The sequence below is a fragment of the Ruditapes philippinarum genome, unplaced genomic scaffold (genome assembly GCF_026571515.1).
Source record: "Ruditapes philippinarum isolate M1 unplaced genomic scaffold, ASM2657151v2 ctg1041_1_1_1_1, whole genome shotgun sequence".
In the NCBI taxonomy this organism is placed as follows: Eukaryota; Metazoa; Mollusca; class Bivalvia; order Venerida; family Veneridae; genus Ruditapes; species Ruditapes philippinarum.
Genome location: NW_026859119.1, coordinates 280,430 through 304,743, shown reverse-complemented (window position 1 = coordinate 304,743; position 24,314 = coordinate 280,430). Strand labels below are relative to the sequence as shown.

Genomic DNA, 24,314 nt, shown 5'->3' with positions numbered 1-24,314 from the left:
CATACATTTCGTCAATATCCTTTTATTGAATTAATTAAAATAAAAAAAAATGTAAGTGTATATAGTGTATATATAATAAGTGCGACTTACCTTTGAAACCATGCTAAAAGGATTATGACAAAAAAAATCTCTTTTTTCTTCTTCTTTAGGAAATCGTTAATGATAAGGCTATAGTTTTATATAGTAAAGTTTCTTGTCCGTTGATTTTCGACATATATATCTTTTATAAAGTGTTTACTTAGGATTTGCATTATGATTAAGAAACCAACAGAAAAAAGGTGAAAAAATCCGCATGAAATTAAGTCAGTGGAAATCATCAACACGTAGCGTTGGCTTAAAGCGTTGGTACCACAAAGTGAGACGGTCGCAAATTCGATTTGCCGCCGAGTTAAATATACAAATGTAAAAACGTAACAATAATATTTGCAGTAGGCTTTTTGTTGGTGATCGTTTTGTGTGTTGTCAGCACATGATTAACCTTTTTTTCTGCTATAGGCTATTTGTCTATATCTTGACGACCGGTAAATCTACGTGCTATCCGCCATTCTATCTGTCCGGTATTTGCCAGACTCCAAGTACCAAGCCTGACAGCAATGAGATTCGATTCTGAACATAACGAAGCCAATAATTGAGAGAATTTGAAATAGAATTTCTGTGATATTTCCTTTCCATAATGTAATGATCATTCATGATATTTCAGCATGAGTAGGAAACACCGACCTCACCCAGGAGCAATTAAACCTGTAAATCTTGATGAAGATACTTCTTGATTGCCCTATTATATTCTCACTTATTCATTATTTTACCTTTTCCTTATTTTGAAAGGGACTGATAAACCGAGTGATTATTATGTATGTCTCTGTTTCATGAATTTTCAACAACTAGGGTATGTTGTGCCACGTACCCGGAGCACGCGTATGTATTACATGCTCTAAGTATATGATTTATTTCATACACAATGAACCTGAATGCATCTTTCTATTGTATAAAAATAGAATAAAACAAAAAACAACATAAAAAAATCATAAAAATGTATGTCTTTCCTTTTTTTATCAATTTTAGTACCAAGATGTTTTAGCAGTTAATATTGTCTGTAAAGGGCTATAATATTTTATTGTTCTGTGTTTTATTTCATATGAACTCGTGTATATGATTCATCAGTTATTATTCTTTTTCGATAATCTGATGTAATCGTCCCTGTGTGGGTCAGATATCTTTGCTATTCTTTTCAATATTTATGTATCGTTTTGTACATTTTTTACGTCATAAAGACTAACTGCATTTATATTTTATTTGTAAATAATGGTATAGCTAATATTTTATTTCTGTAGACATTTATGATTCATGTATCTTTCATAAAAATATGTTTATATATAACTAAACAAAACTCATTGTGTGCCTTTTATATTATTGCTAATTGTGCTATGCAATTCTTTCTTTCAATAATTCGCACATATGTCATTGGATGTTAACTAAAATCTCATTCAATCCTAGTTGAAACTTATCTTAGAGTAAATAATTAAATAGTTAATTATTTACATGAATTTGTAACAGAAGTAAGTAAATAAAAATATGAATATATGCATGACATGCTCGAATTCACTGAATAAACTTACATAGCTTGCATTAAATACAAGTTTTCTCATTAGAAGTGAAACAATTCATATTCTCGTTATTAATTCAATTTTAAAGCTAAATTCAAACTTATTGTGGCCGTGTAAATATACTATATCTAATTTGACATCATTTGCATTTCATGAAAAACTAAAAAAATAAGAACAAAAAACACGTGTTCCTGGGCTGAATTAAATATATCTAAGCACTTATTTATTATTTCAAAAAGTTATTAATGGTTTGTAAGGTTGTTATTGAATAAGATTTTCTTAACATTAAGATTTCAATATCACTAAAAAAGAACCTCTATTTAAGCATCAATAATTTCTTGATTTGAACAGTCCAGTTTCATACAATAATCTGCCGTATATATCTTCTTAGCTAACTTTATACTCATTTTGTGTTAAAACTATCATTTTATATATTAAAAGCCTATATCCTTCTCTTCTTTAGATATAGCGACCAAAGAAGTTAAGATTGCGAGTTTAAATTCCATATAATAGTATATAAAGTGTTTGACATTGTTTTTTTGTCCAATAGAACTGCAGTATTTCAAATGAATCGTAACACATTTACTTAAGTAAATCGGCTATATTTAATCAATCTTGTATATCGACAGTTTTATCAAAAATAATTTCAAATACTAAATTGGTCAGTGTTTTTAGTATGTATTTACTACATTAAATTGGTCAAAAGTGTGCTTCGTACTTGACAAATTTAATTTTGTAAATTACGAGATGATATATACTCTCAATTGTTTTACATGTATTGTCATCGAGAAATAAAAATAAATTGAGATAATGCAAACTTACACAGTCAGTTTAGTGATATTATATGTTGTTTTATTATTATTATTTATTTCATTTTATTTTATTATGATTTTTAATAGATCAAGATTGAGATGACAAAGCGCTTGCAAGTAATCAGCTGATTATGTATAGGTTTATAAAAAATGATGCACATGTTTAAGGAAAGTATGCACATGATACTGTATAGACGCGTGACCATTTCCTGGTTCGCAAATAATTTGTTTTTATATAAAGATTTATGGTTATGTTTTTGTATAGGTATGCACAACAAGTAGATATATGAGGTAAAATCACACATGTTTTATTTTTCATTTTAGTTAACAAACTATATATTAAGTAAATTATGTTTACAGTACATTGTATAAGTGCATCAATAACTATTTGCAGCCATCATTTGACGCATTAATTAAAGCACCTGTCAGAGTTAACATATCATTTAGGCATGTCACGGGACCGAGACGTTCGTTTATGGTAAAGTAAGTAAAATAAATCAGTCTGGATTGGTGTTATACAAGGAGATATACTGTGTCCTGTACTGTTTATGTAATTTGACTGTGTTTAAAACAAAAAATCATGGATACCAGAAACATTATTGCAGCTTTAATATGGGCAATAGGTAAGAATTTATCTTTTTTAATTTTCGTACATTTACATATTCGTATGTAAATGTTAAGTTTTTCATATAAATGGAAAAAAAAATTGATGATAGTACTCTCTTAACTACCAATCAGTCAAGATAAACATAGCTGAATGGTTGTAAAGCAACTATATAGGAAAAAATACTAGTCTAAGAGATTAAAATCTAAAAAAGTGTTACATAAAAGTAAAAAATAAAATTAAACAAGAGCCATGTCAACATGGCCATCCCCCGCCGAATGTGTTTGCTCATTGGAAGAATGTATATGTAGTAGAGCAGAATAATTCCATTTTATGAGGTCTTTTGGTAATGAAAACTGATGGCTATAGTGATTACAGATTTGAAACCTATGTGAATACTGATGGCTGAAAATAACAAAGGGCAATAACTGAAAAATAATGCAGGGTAGGTTATCATCCTTGTGTGCTGCATCCCTCCTCAGTAAAATCTATCCACCTATGAAGTTTCAAGTTGATACCTCAAATACTTTTTGAGAAAAAAATGAATTGAAAAATTAAGTATGAAAAATAACAAAGGGCAATAACTCAAAAATTATAAAAGGTACAGTTATCATTCTTGTGCAGTGCACACCTCCTGAGTGAGATCTATGCACCTGTGAAGTTTCATTTTGATATCTCAAAGGCTTTTTGAGTTATGCTCTGGACAAAAATTAATTTTGAAAAATAACAAAGGGCAATAACTCAAAAATAATGCAGGGCAGAGTTATCATTCTTTAGCACTGCATTCCTCCTCAATGAGATCCATCCACCTATGAAGTTTCAAGATGATACCTCAAATACTTTTTCAGATAAGCTCTGGACAAAATAGCATGAAAAAAACAACAAAGGGCAATAACTCAAAAATTGTATAGGGAAGAGTTATCATTCTTGCGCACAACATTTCTCCTCAATAAGATCTATCCTTCTATGACATTTCATGTTGATATCTCAAACACTTTTTGAGTTATGCTCCACTCAGGTGAAAAATTAGGTATGAAAAATAACAAAGGGCAATAACTCAAAAATTATGAAAGGAAGAGTTATCATTCTTGTGCACTGCACACCTCCTGAGTGAGATCTATGCACCTATGAAGTTTCATGTTAATATCTCATAGGCTTTTGGAGTTATGCTCTGGACAAAAATCAATATTGAAAAATAACAAAGGGCAATAACTCAAAAATCATGCAAGGTAGAGTTATCATTCTTGTGCACTGCACTCCTCCTCAATGAGGTCTATCCACCTATGAAGTTTCAAGTTGATAACTCAAATACTTTTAGAGATATGCTCCGGACAAAAATTTCGGACGGAAGGACGGACGGACGGAAGGACGGAAGGTCGGACGGACGGACGGACGGACGGACGGACGGAGACTATTACTATATCCTCCGCCGAAAATTTTCGGCGGGGGATAATCAAAGAATTCTAAGAACGAATGACAAAGGTTTTATCTAATGATATATTGGTAGATTTCCAAACAAGCATAAATAATAAAAATAGGATACATTTACTTTTTTATATGATTCGTAAAAAAATATCAATCATTATTTACCATGCATTGACAACTTGAACTGTAACACCTGTAAACACTGGTTACTAATTTTGACAATTTGTAAACATACACCATATAAAGTACATAGACATAAATGCGATCGTTATGACAGGTTGTCAATGAAACATGAGTTAATAAATGATCATACTAATATACTTATGTACTATTTTTATCATTACACCAATATTATAAATACAAAATGTATGCGAAAAAGAATGTGTCTGGGCCGAATTTCAACTTTTCGTAACATAATTAAAAGCACGTGATGAAACCAAGTAAAGTAAGAATAAATATGAATATGAATAAGAATAATAATGCTAAAATATATAGCGCGTAGTTGTAAATGTAAAATTAATTCAAAATAAGGTTAAATGCAGCTATATATTCGTGTAAATACTCTTAACAAGTCACGATGTATTACTGATACATCTGTTATCGCACGACAGACATTCTAAGGCACGTGCTATGTATAAAAGAAATGCTATTTTGCATTACGCAAAGTAAATATCAATTACAATATACTTGATCGAACTTAAAACATACCTATGGTTAATATTTTTATAATCTGTGATATTTATTCATTAAGTGAATATTATTTATTCATAATGCTTTAAGTTACAATCAAATACCCCTAAAGCTGCATGCCTCCAGATGAGTCAAAATAATTTAATAAAATCAAACTTGAGAAATATGTACTAAGATTTTAGGAAAAGTAAAAATGATTCAAGATTCAAGTATTATTTTACATGTTATGTGCGGTTTATGACTGAGTTTTTGGTATTTACAAGTATATTTCTACTGCGTTACTAACGCAGTAAGGGCTATTTATGCATATTTTGACAACTTTTTGGTAATTAACGTGGGTTGTATAAGTGCGCCATTAATAATGTGTAAATTGCTTCCTTTTTGGTTATTTCACAATATTATTCATTCAAATACATTTTCAAAATTTTCATGAAAATAAGCATGAAATCTGGAGGCGTGCTGCTTTAATGCGAAAAAGGTTTTTTTTTCTTATGCTAATAAATCTATCCATTCTCACGCTGTGCATATGTTTAGGGGCAAAATGATTTTTTTATTACCGTTGACATTCATTTTAAGAGGCCACACACTTAGTGAAACATTGTCAACATACGACACATAAATTAAGTCTTCCAATGGTTACACGACTGTAACTGTTCAGCCAAATCCATATCCCTTTATAAGTGTTAACATAATACAAGTACATTTGATATTTCTACAAAGATTTACGTCTAAATCTCCTTAATTAAATACGGAAATAAGCAAATAGGCATAACATAATGATTAGGTACAGTCAACGTTTCTCGTTCGTCGAAATTCCAAAGAAACACATGCTAATGTATTTAAGCATATTGTTCACATTACAATTACTGAAAATAAACCCTATTTATGCCGAAATAGATCTTTTTACAGATATAACTTTAAGTTCAAACGTGCGCATCTTGACACTCAGTCGGTGTTTCTGTAAATAAACATTCATGTCACATATGTAATTTTTGTAATGTATCAGTTATTACTTCATACATAACCCACATTCTTCGGACTCTATAACCGCCCGAAATAACAAATTTTCCAGTCTTAATTAAATGAAATTCTATTTAAAAAGAAGACCTCCTTTATTCGAACAATTGATATTTTCATTCGTGGCTCTAAGTAAAAAATCACACCATTTCAGGGATAAAAAGGAAAGCTATGTTAATCAATTTAAATAACTATCTTACAGTATGTGCTGGATCTAGCTACGGTCACATTACCGATTTCGAGCACACTCACTCGCAGTTTGAAGTTGGTCAGGCAGATGCAAACATGTCCACGTCAACAACAACTGAGCCAAAGACAGCGAAACCATTGTCCACAGATAATGTTCCTGATCCAGGTATGTCCAATAACACAGAAAGGAAAATTTTGCTGTAGTTAGCTTGATACTGCTTGAATGCAATTATGATTGATTTGTTAATATTTTTTTAGAGTTGAAAGCACCACAGAGCTACTTGCACTAGTTTGCTTTGCACTGATGAATTGACTTCACAGCATCATTTCAATGGGACAAAAACAAATCAAAGCCAGTTAAACCGCCTTGTTGCAACCGTAGAATTATCGAAAAAGCACCTTTTTAAGACAGTATGCATTCAAATTTAATGTATAAAATGTTAAAAAATATTACAACGCCATGGCTGTATTGATGTATATACATAATAATTATGATGTACGTAAAACTGAGTTCAGTTAAAGCTATACATGTAAAGTTTTTTTCGATACAAATATAAACAGATACATTAAAAGCACAAGTAGTATTTAGCATTTGAAGTCTTTAGTCCCAATACTATCTTACTTGTGTGTGTATAATGCGAATATTAATTAAAAGCTTTAGGTCTTTTGATCAAATCCCTTTCATACATGTAAAAAACAGTCGTAACTTCATCCATACTGTTTACCAGTACATTTGAAATGTGAATTCAGTACATAATACTAAATAAAAGTCGTGCCTATGTTCTTTCCAAATAACATAATTGAGCCAAAAGTAGTAACACGTGACAGTATTATGTGATTTTATTTTTCATTTTTCATTCCTAGAAATGTAGTGTATGTACAATTAAATAAATGTTTAAAAAAGATGTTAATCTAAACGTGGACATTTTAGATATAAAATTATCATAAACTTTATATCACTTAGTTTGAAATATATGCAAATATTCGTGTTAATTATGCAGATTATCCGATATGAATCATAGTTTGAATATTTTCAAATATAAATCTTCAAACACAACAATTCAAATAAGGGATATTTGATGATTTTCTTCACACAGAAACAACTTTCAAACAAAAACTGTCACTGTTTGCGGCTACGACGAAAAAAGCCAACAAATTGTATGGTCCCACGAAAAGACAATTTTTTGTAGGCCTGTTTTGAGGGACTGGGCAAGAATGCAATGGATTATGTCCTTGATCAAAAATCTAACCGGTTTTATTGATGATATTTGTGAGTAAGTGTTTGAAATTAGGCCACTTTTGAAAATAAGTTTAGTGTTCCAAATTAGGTCACTACTGAAAATAAAGTAAGTGTTCGAATTTAGGTCACTATTGAATATTAGTGAGTAGGCGTCCGTATTTAGGTCACTATATGATATCTGTGAGTACTAGTTCGAATTAAGATCTCTACTGAACATTAAAAATTGTGGTGAATGGAATGATTTATTTTTTGTTTTCATGAAATGAGTATATTTAATCAGACATAAAGCTTTCCTTGATTTTTGTTGTGGTATTAGAATGCCAATAAAAAACATATTAAGTAAAATGAGAAGGATTAGGGTATGATAGGTTTCAAATTGTTATCATCATTTTCTGGCATAATATTTTATCATTTTTTACTGCGCAATGTCGTGATGTCACAAGCCTTGTACTGGTATATTGTGAAACATGTTACATTCATCAGTGTCTATTGTTCTAAAAAGGTTCCCTTAGCTTTTTTCGTAGCTTTCTTTGTTCGTGTACTTGCAGTGTTAACCGATCAAAACCTTTGATTGAATGTATTCATCGGCATTTTATGGAATGTCCAGCGTTTCTGAACAGAGTAGAAGTTGAGGTGTTGGAATTTGGACCGTATCATATCAAAGACATTCAATACTTTAGCAGTATCGATCAAATGTGTTGTAAGTTGTCTAAATTAATTTCAACATTTTTATCACCTTAACTTAAAAATGCTTCCTTTTTATGATTAATTATCTTCTAACAACTAAGTTATATTTTTTCGAAATAGGGAATCGCAAAATCTTGCAAGACAGGCATATGGGGTGTGGTGTCTTGCAGGCTAAGCAGAAGATATACCTGACATTAAAAATATATCCACATATTTCGAAACCATGGCGGTGATAACTCTCCCAATAACAACATTCTGTTTTATAGCTATATAAGTAAGCCTTTTATCGTTATAATGTGAATGGGTAGCGACTTTTGTGGTCTGCAACCCAACACATTTTTCATTCACACATGACCAGTGAAAAGGCACAATATAGGCTGCTAAACAGGCACTGTGAAAAGAAAGAAGAAAGGAGAAGAAAAAGGAACGCAAAATGTGATCAGAATAGTGGGGGAATTAAACAAATAATACCTAGAGTTGTAATTCACAAATCCTTACTTGAAATAGAAAAGTAATTAGGATATTTCATGTTAAACCGTTATATTGGGAGATGACGATGTTGGAATTAATAGTATATATAAGGAACATGAGTTGCAACGATGATCAACGGCTAGATATTAGCAGCAAATGGCAAAACATAAGTTACTTTAGATATCATATTTCACCATGTGCAAATTAAACATCAATATTGTCAACTTCAGACGTCTTATAATATATGCGCCGCGTCACGACAAAACCAACATAGTGCGTTTGCGACCAGAATGGATCCAGACCAGCCTGCGCATCCACACAGTCTGATCAGGAACCATGCTGTTTGCTATCTGTTTCTCTACTTGTAATAGGGTTTGTAAGCGAACATCATGGATCCTGATCAGACTGCGCGGATGTGCAGGCTGGTCTGGATCCATGCTGGTCGCAAACGCATTACTTCGGTTTTGCCATGACGCGGCTCATATTTGATGCTATACCGTTTTGTTATCAGACCTTATTTAGTAAAACCTATTTATTAATCGTGATATTTGTACTTAATATGTTCACACATTTTTAATAACTAAATAACAGTTATCTGTTCCGACTGCTCAATTATTCAGTATTGCCTTATGTGCACAAGGGAGGTTATCACTGAATGAATTTGCAAAAAGAACGGACCTACATGTATTGTCTGTCCTTACATGACATCAAAAATAACAGGGTGATCACATAATCTGACAAGTCACTTTTACGAAGTCACGTGTCAAAAGTTTCATCCCTCGGGCAAATAGGTTTTTTTGACTGTTGACAGACACAAAATAACGTTTTATTTTACCTTTGTTTTATTTAAGTTCATTAAGCAAGGTACGAAATAAAACCAACAACTTTTTTATAGCTACCATCATAAAATCAATATATCAACAAAAGCGTCATTTATAAATGTTACACTTTTCAATTCGACTTTCAAATTAACTTTTTTAACATTTATTTTTCAGCGTGTGCAACAGGTTTAATTTGTATTCAAGAACTTTTGAAGGTGAAAAGAACTCAAAGACTTACAATCCAAGATTCGAATTCACCATGGTTAAACCTACCAAATTACAAAGTCATCTGTGATAAAGAGTAAGTCTGGCTCAAATTTTATTTTATTTTACAGACTTTTATCATTTTTTTATTCATACGAACAAGGTTCGAAGTATATAAACATTATATATAATGTATGTATAAACTTCCTGATTTTAAACAATAGGCCATGAAAAATGGACTATGAATAAGTGTTTGACATATAATACAAGATCGATGGCGAGTTTTATCAATAAAGTTTAATTTAGCTCCTAAAACTCGCTTTTTAAAGATGAAAATAACCATTTTTGACAATTGTTTTGTAGTATTTCCCTCGTGACATTAATCACAAGATCTCCTGACAGGTTATCATAATAGCTTCATCCTTCGTGTAACAGTTCCGTCGTCGTGACTTTACAATCTTAAAAAAAAGCTATAAAAATTGTTTGTTTATTTTTTTTGAAACCTTCTCTAAATACATTTTTTTATAAATACATTTTTTTTATCAATATCATTATATATTAATATTTTTATTAATATTTTTATTATTAACAGAACATGAAAAATGATTAAATACCTCGATGCATTTGCGCCTCTATAAACCCGAATGTGGATATATAGATGCACATGCAATTAAAAATAAATTTACATGAGTCATGTTATTAACATTCATTTATCTTGAAAATATTCCGTTTGAATAGAGAAGCATGACAATTTACAAATAAACCCATAAATTGTCACGGGAAGCCAGTTGGTATTACTTTCTGTCGTTACTTGTAACTTTTTATTTTTAGATTAAATGTTAAATATATACACGTAACTTTTTTGTTATAGTAACTTCCGGTATATCGGATGCGTGCGCAGCAATTTACGTCAATGCCAGTCCCCTTTGACGAAACGCTACGGTGACGACTTTACAAATGAAGATGCTGAAGATATAAAAGGATTGTATGATTTTTCAAAAGAACATTGCAATACAATTAACAACGAAGGTATGTCTATCCAAATTATGAAATATAAAAAAAATCGACAATTAAACGTCTACGACTTTTTAATTTAAAAAAAATTAACATTTTAATTAAAACATGCATGAAATGAAGTTGAGATTGTAATAATGTGAAACAATAATGTCATATTTGAGACTGATGGCTTTTTTACAGTTAAGCACTGCTAATTCTAAACAATTTACTCTATAATTTCAATCAATAAATGCAAAAATAATCAGTCGTTTAATAAGATAGTATTTTTTACGACTTTATGCTCAAGAATGTACTAAAACAGAAAAAAGAAAGATTTTAAAAAGGATAGCTTTAACATGTATTAGTATGCATTCACAAAATTAAATTGGTCAAGAACAGCCGACCAATTCAATATAGTAAATGCACACTAATAAACACTAACCAATTCTGTGTTTGAAATTATTTTAATAAATTAAAAACTGTCGATTTACCAGACTGATAAAATTTAGCCCATTTACTAAAGTAAATGTGTCATAACTCATTTGAAATAATGAAAATATATTGTACAAAAAATAATTTCAAACACTAAAGTATTGAAACAATTATATGTATGTGCTGTTAATTTGCAAATTTATCACGATTTGGGCCTCCGTGGTCGAGGTGTTAGAGTCGATGACTTCTAATCCAGTTACCTCTCTGGCGTTGGTTCGATCCCCGGGAGATGCTTTGGTAGTTTAGCACGGAGGAAGGTAGTCTAGTACTGGTGTAACTCTCCAGAAACGATGGTTAGGAAACTACCCGCCTATATGACTGAAAAACTGTTGGGAAAGGGCGTAAAATGAAACAAACAAACAAACAAACAAAAAGTATAAATAAATAAACTTTACATTTAAAGTTATTTTAATTGTCATTTAACTAATGGGTCATTATATTGTATAATTGACAAATATTTTAGATTTCACTGCCAAGTATAGGTGCATAGAAGAGAAATCCACCTCAAATCAGTTTAGACAATGTGTCAGAGAGGCAGATAACTTACCTAGTTCCAAACAGATTTGTCGGTAAGTTGCTAAATGCCATGGTATGCGGACGACATATTTTTTTCCGATGCCAGACAGCAGGTGGAATATTAAGTTTAAAGAAAGCTCCAGTCAAATTAAATAGATTTAAGTTCTTTTATCGTCACTACATGTAACATCCGAAAATATGGCAAATGACAAGTTAACTCTATTTCAATGATATAGTAAATAATTTCCAATTTCATTAAAGTTTAATGTTATTGTCTTTAATTTCTGACATTTTAGTTAGTTACTATTCTCTTATACAAATTAGCAGGCATTCAATAAACTAATTGAAACATTTTATTTGAAACTTATTAAAGACTGATTTCTATTTATTACTTGAGAAAATTTGATCATAGCAAATGCCCTAAAAATGGAAATAATGCACAGTTGAAAAAAGGAAAGTGACTCTTACAAGAGTTGTATTTAAGCATTTTACGAGTTATCTTGATTTGTCCAATATTTGAAAGACCTCTATCTACTTGTTGTATTATTTTATATTACGTTTTAACAACGACTTTAAATAATGCTACGTGTATCTAAAAAGACATTTTGACATGTTTAGTACATTAAAATACATAAGTATGTATAATAAATAATCATGTTATGTTCTGTATGATTATATAGGAGAATGACTTGTAAGGATATATATTTACTGACTTCTATATAAATCTTATATGTTTCTGGGGGTGGGATGGGGCGGTGGTAGGGCTTTCCTGGCCGTGTAGTTAAGGTCCTTGACTTAAAACCACTTGCTCCTTGCCGCTGTAGGTCCGAATCCCATTAGAAACTTTGGATTTTTTTTTCACACGAGGAAGCTTTCCAGATGTAGAAGGTCGGTGGTTCTACTCATGTGCCTGTTTGTGTCCTAAAATAATGCACAGAGGGCACAATATATTTTTCCACTACCATTAAAAGTTGGAAAGTCACCATATGACTTATACTGTATTGGTGCAACGTGAAACCCGACCAAGAAACAAATGTTTCGCTGGTGGTGAGTAATTAAGTTCGCTTACTTCGAACCACTTGCCCTTCTGTACTTCTTTGTTGTGGATTCATATTATGCTAGAAAGAGGGTAATTACTAGTGTGGGAGCTATCCAGGTTTGCAGTAATCTTCCAACAGCACAGCTTTAAGTCGTCCTATGACCTTCACGGTGTCAGTATGAATCACTAAAAAGACGGCTTAACATGGACTTATGGTGACCTATCTTACAATGCTCAATGAAAGCACTGAACGAAAGCCAAACATTTCAATAAAAATATTCCTAATGATGTGTTTAATGAAATAATGAAAAGCAATAATAAACAGTAAAAATTATTACATATGTACATTATCAAAACATTTTTGACAAACGTTTATGAATTAACGGCACTGCCATTTTTCGATATGTGATATAAATGAATAATTATTTTCATACCATTATTTTTTATTCTTTTCAGGATACGAGACTGTGTAGCCGACAATATAGAGGACAAATGTAACACCGACAGCTCCCTTCTATCGCTGTACATCGATGCTGTCAACATTTACCGCCGGGACTCGGTCCGGCTACTGAACAAACAATGTTCAAGTTCGTCTGCTACAGACATTGGGTTATCAATAGCTGCTATCATAATTTCTATTTTTATAGTGGTTGTAGTATGAAATTTCATCCGGGACATGATATTGGCACGTGCTCATCTCACATGAAAATGTCCTGTTGAATGAGATGAATAATTCCAAAGAATTTCAGACATTTTTTTTCAGTAAACACGCCTACTTTATTTCATTCACGTGTCCAAACTGACATATTTGTGATTCTTGTACTGAAACAATGTTACACTAGTAGTTTAGTTGGGAGACATGAGTCTCACGCAATCCTTTCATTCCATATAACAATATTTGTTAAAATATATTTTAAGATTATCCCTTGAAACCACTTGTATTTCAACAGATAGGCACTTCGTGAATATGACAAACCCCCATTTTACACATCAAACACGGTAAAAGACAATGCAACATGTAAACTGAATTTTTGTACTTTCATATAAGTTCAACAGTAGACGTGGGGCTGCATTGCTTTTAGCTTGAAATATCAACCGTACTAAATAAGGGACGCTAAGTTATTGCTTTTATTGTCAACCAAATTTGAGAATTAATTCCATTTGCTTTGTTTTTAGACGCAAAGAATGATTTGTCTTTTAGTGGATAAGGTTTATATAGCTAGTTTTATCATGTATTTGTTAATGACATGTTTTTTGTGTTTTGGAAAAAGGAATATTGAAAACCAAACCAACTTGTGTTCTTGCTTGTTTTATTTCGAACGCCGAAAATACTGTATATATGCTTTGTTTGCACTCTTTAATGATCGAAAACTACTTTGTAATATATCTAAAATTGCACTCTTTTCAAAATGTGGGTTTTCAGGATTTTGGTTCAACATAGTTCTATAGTCAGATATAAGGATACAAAAGTTCTTGCCTACGTCATAGATATAAACTTAAACGATAATCAAGTTATGAGGTTCGTGTCGGCACGATATATCTCATTTAGAAAGTTAATACCATCAGGGAAACAACAATCCTAACTTTGTCCATGCATTAGGCCATATTATTTGTTTTAAAGTGGCTTTAAACTCTTTGTTTTCGCTGTCGAGTTGCGTTAGCAATATATTTCGAAAGATTGACTAAAATGATGAAGATTAATCAATACTTGATAATGACAAAAATAAGGATAAGATATGAAAAAATACCTTATTTATAAAAAACGGTCCGAGTGCATTTTGTTTTTGAAAAAAAATTGACATAAGCGATACATTCCGAATGAGCTTTATAAAAATTTCCGTGGGTCAAGTGGATTAATAATATTTGTGCCTAGTAAAATTTCAAATTTAACACAATGACAAAATGAAGTTATTTTGACTTTTACTCGTGCACTATTTTGAATCGCCATAATGTCACTTTAAAATACAATTATGATTATTTGTGCTTAATCACCAATTTTTCCGTTAAAGTCCTACTGTAGGTCTATATATCATATTTATGATGAACTGATGTCATGTATTAACAATTTGCAAATGTTTGCCGATTCCAATCGGGAGACACACGCAAAATTTTCCTTTCTTCGTTATCAAGTTTTCATTCATTATTCTGTAAATGTCCTCAAAATGAACAAAGGAACAAAACTTTTCCCCTTAAAAAGAATGAAATGGTGGTTTCCTAACATGGGTCAAGTTAAACAATAGTTGTCACAGTTAACTCTGAGAACGTTAAGAACGTGTCAAATGAATGACTAGGACTACTTGTTTCAATCATACAATATCCACAATATCTATTATTGTAACTTCCTGGGTTTGTTTAAGTAAAAATCCTTGTTTTAAAACTACTCCGTGATACTGTCCGCTTCAAAATTTCATTCAATATACATAAATATTACTTCATATATTTCATATTCATATATTTACCTCAAACCCAAAATATACAGCATTTATACATAAATTCATGCTGGAACTTTTAAAAATGTCATTTTAGCGTGATTTGAGTACATAAGATCATTTAAATATTTTTGTCATTTTTTTGCCTGAGTATCCCTTTAACACTTTTATCTTTAAGAGTTAATTTCTTTAAAAGAATTCATCCGGCTTATGAATTAAATGTTACCCGTCTAGCACGCGAGGTTGATCTTTTGCTACTACAATCAAAATCACTTACTAGCTGAGACTATGGAAATCGAAGTCTTGAGTAAATTGTGAGTTTCGTCGTGCACGAAAAATAAAAATCCGTTGAACCAAGTTCCAAGAGTTATTATATAACATTCAATCTACTGGAATAAGACATGAATATGGTTTTCTGGAGGCGACTATAAATAAACGTTTATTCCATGCACACGTATACACGCATGCACGTACACAGAATTACAATCATATCAAGATGTGACACTTTAAGCACGAAAAATGGATAAATGTTAAAATATGCGTTTCATTTTTATTATATCTTTATTTACACCAATCGTATTTTTGTTCTCCTGATAAATTCACCAATATAAATCTTTTTGACACGACTTCCGTTTAAATATATTATACAGTCAAACATGGTAACTACTTTTAACTGTTGATGTATTTTCAAGGAAATAAATAAGGACATTAACATTTACACGATATTTGTTAATTTTTCTTATATTTTAGAGGAGCGGATTAAACTTATAAATGCAAAACGTTCAATCATCACGGCAATAATCGTCATGTGTGTCTTTATGCTTTTAAGTGCTATTCCAGGGAAATGGCAACATACCCATTATTTAACTCCGACCTAGCGAGAGACGATGACCTTTTGAGAATGACATACCATATAATTTACCACAACTCGTTTCTCCGAAATAAATTGATCGTCTAGCATAATTGTTGAAAGTCTTGCGAGAAGTTTAATTGCCAGAAAGCCAGAATATTTTCATTACATATATTTTCTTATATACAGATAAATGATTTCTCGACAAAAAAGATATATAAAGAAAAAGGAAAAAGAAAAAACAACAACAACAAAACAAAACAACAACAACTAACAAACAAAATTATTGATGTCATATTCTTCCATTTAATGACATTCTTAACGATTTTGTATAAATAGAGATAAACGGACTTTCTTATGAATGCTGAACACACCAAGTATATAGAAAAAGGCCTGGTTTGATTGAGTCTGCTCGCGGACAGTACTAAACAAGCTTCCATTCACGCAGGAGTAGAATTCAACATTTTAACTAAAATTTGAATTAAGAAAAATCCACAGTTGTGTTCATAATGCAGTTATCATAGAACTTTCAATGTGACATTTCTCGTGTCATTCCATTAAAAGCGTCATACTGCTACTCTGCGTCACGGTATTTTCGGATGTGACATTATTATGTTGATAGAACAGAATGAATGCCAAACGGTGCAACAACAATGACCACAATTCTAGAAGTGATGAAAGCAAAATCATTTAACAGTTTTATAAAGCTCTTTGAGTCCCATTTCGGGAAAAGTGCAATTGCTCAACTTATACAAAGGTTGGTTTGACGTTTTTCCAATTATTTTAACATCAGAAAATCTTCACCTGACTGTTATAATTTATTTGACAAGTATAAGAAGTATCTGATCACTTTCGGAGGAACAAATCTTACTATTCATTTATATGAAGCAAATATACTGTACGCACATACCAAATTGAAGTTGATATTAAGTGAACTTAATCTCAAAGTTGGTATGATGCCAGGGTGCATCAATAAATTCGTAAACTAATTCAATAGCGTCAAACTACTGGTCCGTTTAAAATGAAATTTGAATGCTGTTAAAACAGATTATTTCAAATTGATCCTACTATGTATACAACTTTGACGTCACCACTTATGACGTCATAAACTGTAAATGACATTTATTTATATTATTATAAAATTTTACACAAAACTCGGAAAGTCTTTTTCTGATATTCGTGAAGATTTGCAAAAAGTTTACGGAGAGGCAGCTCTGTCAAAACGTACCATTTCAAAGTGGATGAAGCGGTTTAAAGACGGCAGTCAGGCAACTGAAGACGACAGTCGTGCAGGAAGACCAGTGACTGTAACAGATGAAGAACTATTCAGGAGTACATACTCTGAGATACACGAATAAGTGTGGAGCACGTAGCAGATAAGTTCGCTATTTAATATGGTGCAGCTCAGGGCATTATGATAGATTAGGAATGCGCCGAGTTTCAGCAAGATGGGTGCCTCGTTTGATCGGAGCAGATTGGGATAAAGGTGAACATGTGTCAGCAGTACGATAGGAGATGTCGTGAAAAAGAAGATTACTTTCTAAATCGAGAGATAACATGTGATGAAACGTGGGCTCACTTTTTTTAACCGAAAAACAAACATCATTTTCTGTCTGGAAGTATCCTTCCTCCCTATCCCCTACAAAAGCGATAATTTCCAAGACAGCCGGGACGTTTATGGCCATTATATTCTGTTATACATACTGTGTAGTGTTAAACCACTTTGTTCCCCCGAAAACGACAGTCACTAAGAACTTTTATGCAAAATTACTTAGAACGGAACTCATTGCGGCCACATCTACTTACGTCTGGATTCATATTACATAACGACAACCCGCCGAGTCATTAAAGCCACGTTGTCATGGATACACTAAAAAAAACTCGACGTTGATCTGTCACCGCACTCGCCCTACAGCCCGGACCTAGCAATTTGACTTCTGTCTATTTCCAACTTTAAAAAACAGTTTTCGTGGTACGAAATTTGAGTCAAGAGAGAAACCGAGGTGTACCGTTGACAGACAGCTGCGGGAGATGTCATGTGACGGGCTACAACACGTGTTCGAGTCATGGGTTGAAAGATTTGACAAGTGCAAATCGTGCATGGGACGTTAACTTGTGAAGGAGTTATCATTTTAGGTACCTGAATTAAATCGTGTCGTCGCTATTGTATTACTTTACTAATACTACTTACTTTATTAATATACAAATATCAATTAATTAATTAAAAAATCTCTAAAATGAGTTAAATATAATCATAAAGCTGAAATAAAAAGCTTGTATAAATAAGCAGGTTGTGAGATAAATTATTATTGCCATTGTCTGTTCCAATGTTGTTTCAATTAGAATGACGTCGTGCAATCTATTTCTTTTCTCATTAATGACTTTAATGGGGCTCTCACTAAGTTCAAGGAACTTTTAACATGCGTTTTCTTTGAATAACACCAAGTTATTTTTTAGCACACAATTATGTAATATTTTTGTTAAAGGTTATTTAGATAAAAACAATTAATGTCAAATAAGTTATTTGCAATAAATAGGCTCTAATTACGACTTTTATGAAGATAAGTGGTTGGAATGTTATATAAAACATGATTTAAACAATTATTTTAAATAACCATTGCATAACATACTAATCAGAACACCTACAAACTTGTTTTGTCGCTATTTCTATCGATGGGGTATCTCATTTAGTAATAATTGCCCTAGGAGGCCCTTTAATTTATTTGTTTTGTTTCTACAAATTCAATTTACACCAAAACATAAATATTTTCGAATGAAATCAAATAATTGTAATATTCAAACTTGTGGAAATGTTATGACTAGATTGTGAACATACGGCTAGTGATTTTGCAAACTTTAGATGGAGGCCATTATTTTCGTTAACGACACCAAAGTACCATACTAATAAATCTAAATTTTAATACAATTAGTAATATCATGTAGGGAAGAGTGGTTTTTAAGTTATTGACATACGAAAGATTTTATTAACACTTATTTTATACGCAATTTTTATAACAGTTTATAAACTAGTCAACTTTCTGCAAGGCTCCCAACCGAAAGTAGCAGGTGCTTGTAATAGCAGAGATGGTACATATTGAATTGCACAGCAATGTATACAATTGACTTGTATATACATTTCCTGTTATCCGTATAAACAAGATGGCGCCATCCAAAGAGCAGTTAAGGAAGTTGTTAAACTTTATTATGAAAGTAAATCACCTATCACTGTAATAAGAGCAATAAAAAAAAGAAATACCGGTACCCTGATCTAAGGGATCTTAATAAGAAAAACATGCAGAGAATTATACAAAGATTTGATGAGGCTTCAGGTTTGATTGAAGACAGAAGGCATGCTAACCCTGGACGTCCTAGAACTGTAACAATTCCTGAAAATATTGGGCAAGTGCAATCAGTGATAAATGAAACACCACAAAGGTATGTAAGACAAGTACTGGGCGATATTACTAACTCTGCCAGTCATTCTAGTGTATATAGAATGCTTCTGTATGATTTGAAGCTCACTCCTTATACAATATCCATCATGCAGCATTTGAAACCAACCGACATTGAGCGCAGAGTGACCTTTGCAAGATGGATGATCGACAACAGTGGTATTGCTGACAAGATATGGTTCTCAGATGAGGCACATTTCTATCTTAATTCGCAGGTGAACAAGAAAAACTGCAGGTACTGCGGTTCTGAAAAGCCAGAATTTATTTAGAAAAAAAAAAAAAAAAAAAAAAAAAAACAACACCGCATTCAGAAAAGGTTATGGTGTGGGCCGCGTTAAGTGCAAATGAAATTATTGGTTCATTTTTCTACGAGGACAGGAAACAGTAAATGAAGATCGCTACTTGAATATTATTAAAAGAAAGTTTATGCAAGCATTGAGAAAGAAAGTTGTAAATGTAGGCGATATATGGTTTCAGCAGGATGGAGCTGACCCACATACAGCCACAGGTGTACTGGTATGGTTGGAAGAGACGTTCGGCCAAAACTTCATTTCGTTGAAGAATGCCATTGAATGGCCTCCCCACTCTCCTGATTTGAGTCCTCTGGACTTTTTTCTTTGGGGGTATCTTAAAGACCGTGTGTACATGTAAAAACCTTCGCGTAAAACCACTGATGACCTAAAAGCAGCCATAACAAGAGAAATCAGAAATATAAGTAGTGAGACTTGTGCCTCAGTGATTCGCATTTTTTTACACAGAGTAGACGCCGTTATTGAGCAAAAAGTACGTCATTTAGAGTATATCCTGTCAAAGTTCAAAGCATGAATATTTACATCAAAGGTAAGAAATCCTTATGAATTATACATTATGTAAAACTTTGTTCCATGTGTAAAACATTCTTAAAAACTGAATGTGTATCTAAATGAATTATATAAATGTTATAAGCATTTGAAATGGGGACACATATTATGAAACACCCGGTAGCCTCGCAAGGCATAATGCACAATGAATTGTCTAGACTTGCAAGACATTGTACACATACAATTGTAAAGGCTCGCAATACATTGTACGCAGATAATTGTATATGTTCACAATACACTGTACACATATAGTATATGATCACAAGATATGGTTACTATTTTGTTTATCCGTTGTTTTGATTATAGTAGTAGTAGCTGTAATGCGAGATGATAGTTGTCTGCCATTTTCTGATTATGGCTTTATAGTTAAACTCTTCTTAATTTCTTAACTGCCAAGTTACAATTTCATGTATTTTAAAGTAATTTGCAAAACAATTCAATTCTTTTATTCATTAAAAACACATGAATATAAAAAGCTAACAAAAACAATAACTTCACCAACCATAGGTTATAAACAATTACAAGTACAATAACAAGATTGACACAATTACAACATTAATAATGAATAATGCTATATGCAATTGTTGTTTTACCATTGCAAAAATAGAGAAAAACAAAAATAATTGAATGACAAGTTACAAAAAAAAAAAAAAAAAAAAAAAAAAAAAAAAAAAAAAAAAAAAAAAAAAAAATAAAATAAAATAAAAAAGAAACATGGCAATGCCACGAAACCAGGTTTTCAATTATCTCCATTGTAGATAAATATGTTGTATTTGAAATACAAATACAAGCAATAAACAATGTAACTATGTGCAATGTAAAACATGAATAATGTAGGAGGAATTGCCACAGAAGTGTTCACTATATATTCTGTATAAGGAAAAAATATATTCTGTATAAGGAAAAAAAAAACAAAGGGCCGTAATTAGGTCAAAAATTATCCAATCACAAAACCTCTACAATATGCGCCAGGGCACTTGATGATATGGCTTCTGTGAAAGTTTGAACAAAATCTGTTGAGAAATGTAGGACTAGTTCAGCACAGAAGAATTTGATCATTATATATTGAGGAAAAAAAAACAAAGGGGCATAATTAGGTCAAATATTATCAAATCACAAAACCCCGACAATATGCGCCAGGGCACTTGATAACAAAGCTTCTGTGAAAGTTTGGTCAAAATCTGTTGAGAAATGTAGGAGAAGTTGCGCACTGTAGAAATTGTTCACTATATATTCTATATAAGGAAAAAAAACATAGGGCCATAATTAGGTCAAATATTATCCAATCGCAAAACCCGAACAATATGCGCCAGGGCACTTGATAACAAAGCTTCTGTGAAAGTTTGGTCAAAATCTGTTGAGAAATGTAGGAGAAGTTGCGCACTGTAGAAATTGTTCACTATATATTCTATATAAGGAAAAAAAACAAAGGGTCATAATTACGTCAAATATTATCCAATCACAAAACCCCGATAATATGTGCCAGGGCACTTGATAACAAAGCTTCTGAGAAAGTTTGGTCAAAATCCGTTGAAAAATGTAAGAGGAGTCGCGCACAGAAGAAATTGTTCACTATATATTCTATATAAGGAAAAAAAAACAAAGGGCCATAATTAGGTCAAATATTATCCAATCGCAAAACCCGGACAATATGTGCCAGAGCACTTGATGACAAAGCTTCTGTGAAAGTTTGGTCAAAATCCGTTGAGAAATGTAGGAAGAGTTGCGCACAGAAGAAATTGTTCACTATATATTCTATATAAAAAAAAACATAGGGCCATAATTAGGTCAAATATTATCCAATCGCAAAACCCCGACAATATGTGCCAGGGCACTTGATGACAAAGCTTCTGTAAAAGTTTGGTCAAAATCTGTTGATAAATGTAGGAGGAGTTGCGCACAGAAGAAATTGTTCACTATATATTCTATATAAGAAAAAAACAACAAAGGGCCATAATTAGGTCAAATATTATCCAATGGCAAAACCCCGAAAACATGCGCCAGGGCACTTGATGACAAAGCTTCTGTGAAAGTTTGGTCAAAATCCGTTGAGAAATGTAGGAGGAGTTGCGCACAGAAGAAATTGTTTACGCCCGCCCGCACACCCGTCCGCCCATCCGCCCGCCGACATACCTCAATCTAATAACCAGTTTTTTCCTTCGGAAAACCTGGTTAAAAAAAGATAAATAAAACAAAAATCTCTTTTAACAACTAATAGGATTTTCTTACAAAGTAAAGCTAATTTTACATGATCTTTACTGGTCATTCAATTTATAGACATTTGAATGACAATAATAATATTTCCTCAACATTTTTGTTCTAATTTTTATAAAAGTATCACATTCAAGCAAATAATGAAATTCGTCTACTTTTATGTTTTTATTACAATGAGTACAGTTTCTAAAAAAAATTCAATGCCAAGATGGAGACCCTTTTCTTTAGGGAGATGGTGTTTTGTAGTTCTAAATTTGCTAAAATATTTCATAAAATCAACAGGTAGTTCGTCTAAATATATTTCAAACTTGCATTCCTTTTTAAACATACGATAAACTAAACATTTCGGAGATGTATCCACAGTGTTGTACCATTCAATCAAAAACAAATCATTTTATTTGGTTTAAACAACATTTTTGAAGTTAAATAAATTACTAACATTGAATTTATAAAATACTCAGAAAGTCCAAAATCATCAAGAGTGTCCTTGACAAAGTTTATCCACGGAAACTTAATATTGTTAGAATGTAATGCTAGAGCAGTATTGAATACTATTTTACATATTTTGTCACTTCTAAATGACAACTGTTTTGACCAGTAGCAAAGCACTCTTGAGTGAATTTGTATAGAAATAGGCTTTACCCCTAATTCAATAACTTGCTCGGGTAAAAATCTCCAAACAATTGTTGAAACAGTTCCCTAAATACAACAATCGATCTTTAGCTTTATGAGCCCAAGCAAAAGATACATAACATAATATGGGCAACCAAAGGAAGGTCAAAGACCTTGCATAACAAAACGCAGAAGGAGCGTCAAAAAGGTCATGTATGTTATTTTTTAGCAGTCAAGATCCTGCTATTCAAATTGCAGTACCAAAGGATAAATCTATGAATGCCAAGTCTTACAAAGGCAAGGTTCTAGTCTTCGTGGTGTAAGATCGTTACAAGACAATGCTACATCACACAAAGCGGTCATTATACGAGAATATCTAAAACAGGAAAGGGTTGTCGTGCATTTTCACCCTCCTTATCCTTCAGATGTTGCTTCTTGTGACTTTTTGCCTATTTCCGAGGCTCAAAAAACACATCGCTCGAAGAAATATCAAACGCGAAAAAATCTCGTTTCGGCTATTTTCCAGTGTCTGAACAGTATTACTTGTACATATCATGAAGTCGCATGAAAAACTTGGATTAAAAGACTTAGACATTGTATAATTTTGAAGGATTGAGATAATAATTTTGACACTGTTTGTTAAGCACTACTGAAAATAGATCCATTTGCATTCATATTAGCACACCCTTCGTATATTGGCAACATGCCAATTGAAAATAATATTTTCTATATCCTTATTGAGAACATTTCATTTAAATGATCAAATGTAGAACACAGTTTTCACGCTAGACATCTAATTCTAAAATGTAATTTCTTCTTTAATGGTTAAAAAATAGGTTAATGTCTTGTTACAGTGCTGTTTTCTGAATTTATTGCATTTGTTCTCGGAACATTATTGTCTCTAAAAGGTTTTCTATTTTCTGAAATAAATCAAGTAAACACCATCAAATGATAATGTTACTTCGCTCACGTAACTCAATCTGAAATCAAATTATTTTCACAGATTGAATTACATTAACAATCGTGCTGTCAGACCGATATGATAGTCACAAAGCTTTATAGTTTCGCCATGACCATTAAGTTTTCCTGC

General features: G+C 32.0%; 2 protein-coding genes across 3 annotated transcripts in view; both read left to right on the top strand.

Annotated features, from left to right (window-relative positions):
* The first annotated feature begins 2,853 nt into the window (after positions 1–2,853).
* LOC132755290 (uncharacterized) lies at positions 2,854–14,103 on the top strand. Of its 2 annotated transcripts, none has more exons than XM_060746134.1 (6): positions 2,854–3,039; positions 6,355–6,507; positions 9,735–9,861; positions 10,636–10,793; positions 11,716–11,821; positions 13,264–14,103. In XM_060746134.1, exons 1-6 carry the CDS (start codon positions 2,997–2,999, stop codon positions 13,466–13,468), a joined length of 792 nt encoding a protein of 263 aa, XP_060602117.1. In that variant the 5' UTR covers positions 2,854–2,996; the 3' UTR covers positions 13,469–14,103. The 2 variants fall into 2 exon arrangements, with proteins under 2 accessions (XP_060602117.1, XP_060602116.1); XM_060746133.1 differs by lacking the exons at positions 2,854–3,039; positions 6,355–6,507 and adding exons at positions 7,559–7,615; positions 8,130–8,281.
* Positions 14,104–19,378: 5,275 nt separating this feature from the next.
* The window catches only part of LOC132755285 (uncharacterized), an 18,359-nt gene continuing 13,423 nt past the window's right edge, over positions 19,379–24,314 (top strand). Inside the window, exon 1 of the mRNA XM_060746128.1 lies at positions 19,379–19,773. Within this exon, the coding sequence (XP_060602111.1) occupies positions 19,379–19,773 (395 nt within the window). The remainder of the gene's footprint in view (positions 19,774–24,314) is intronic.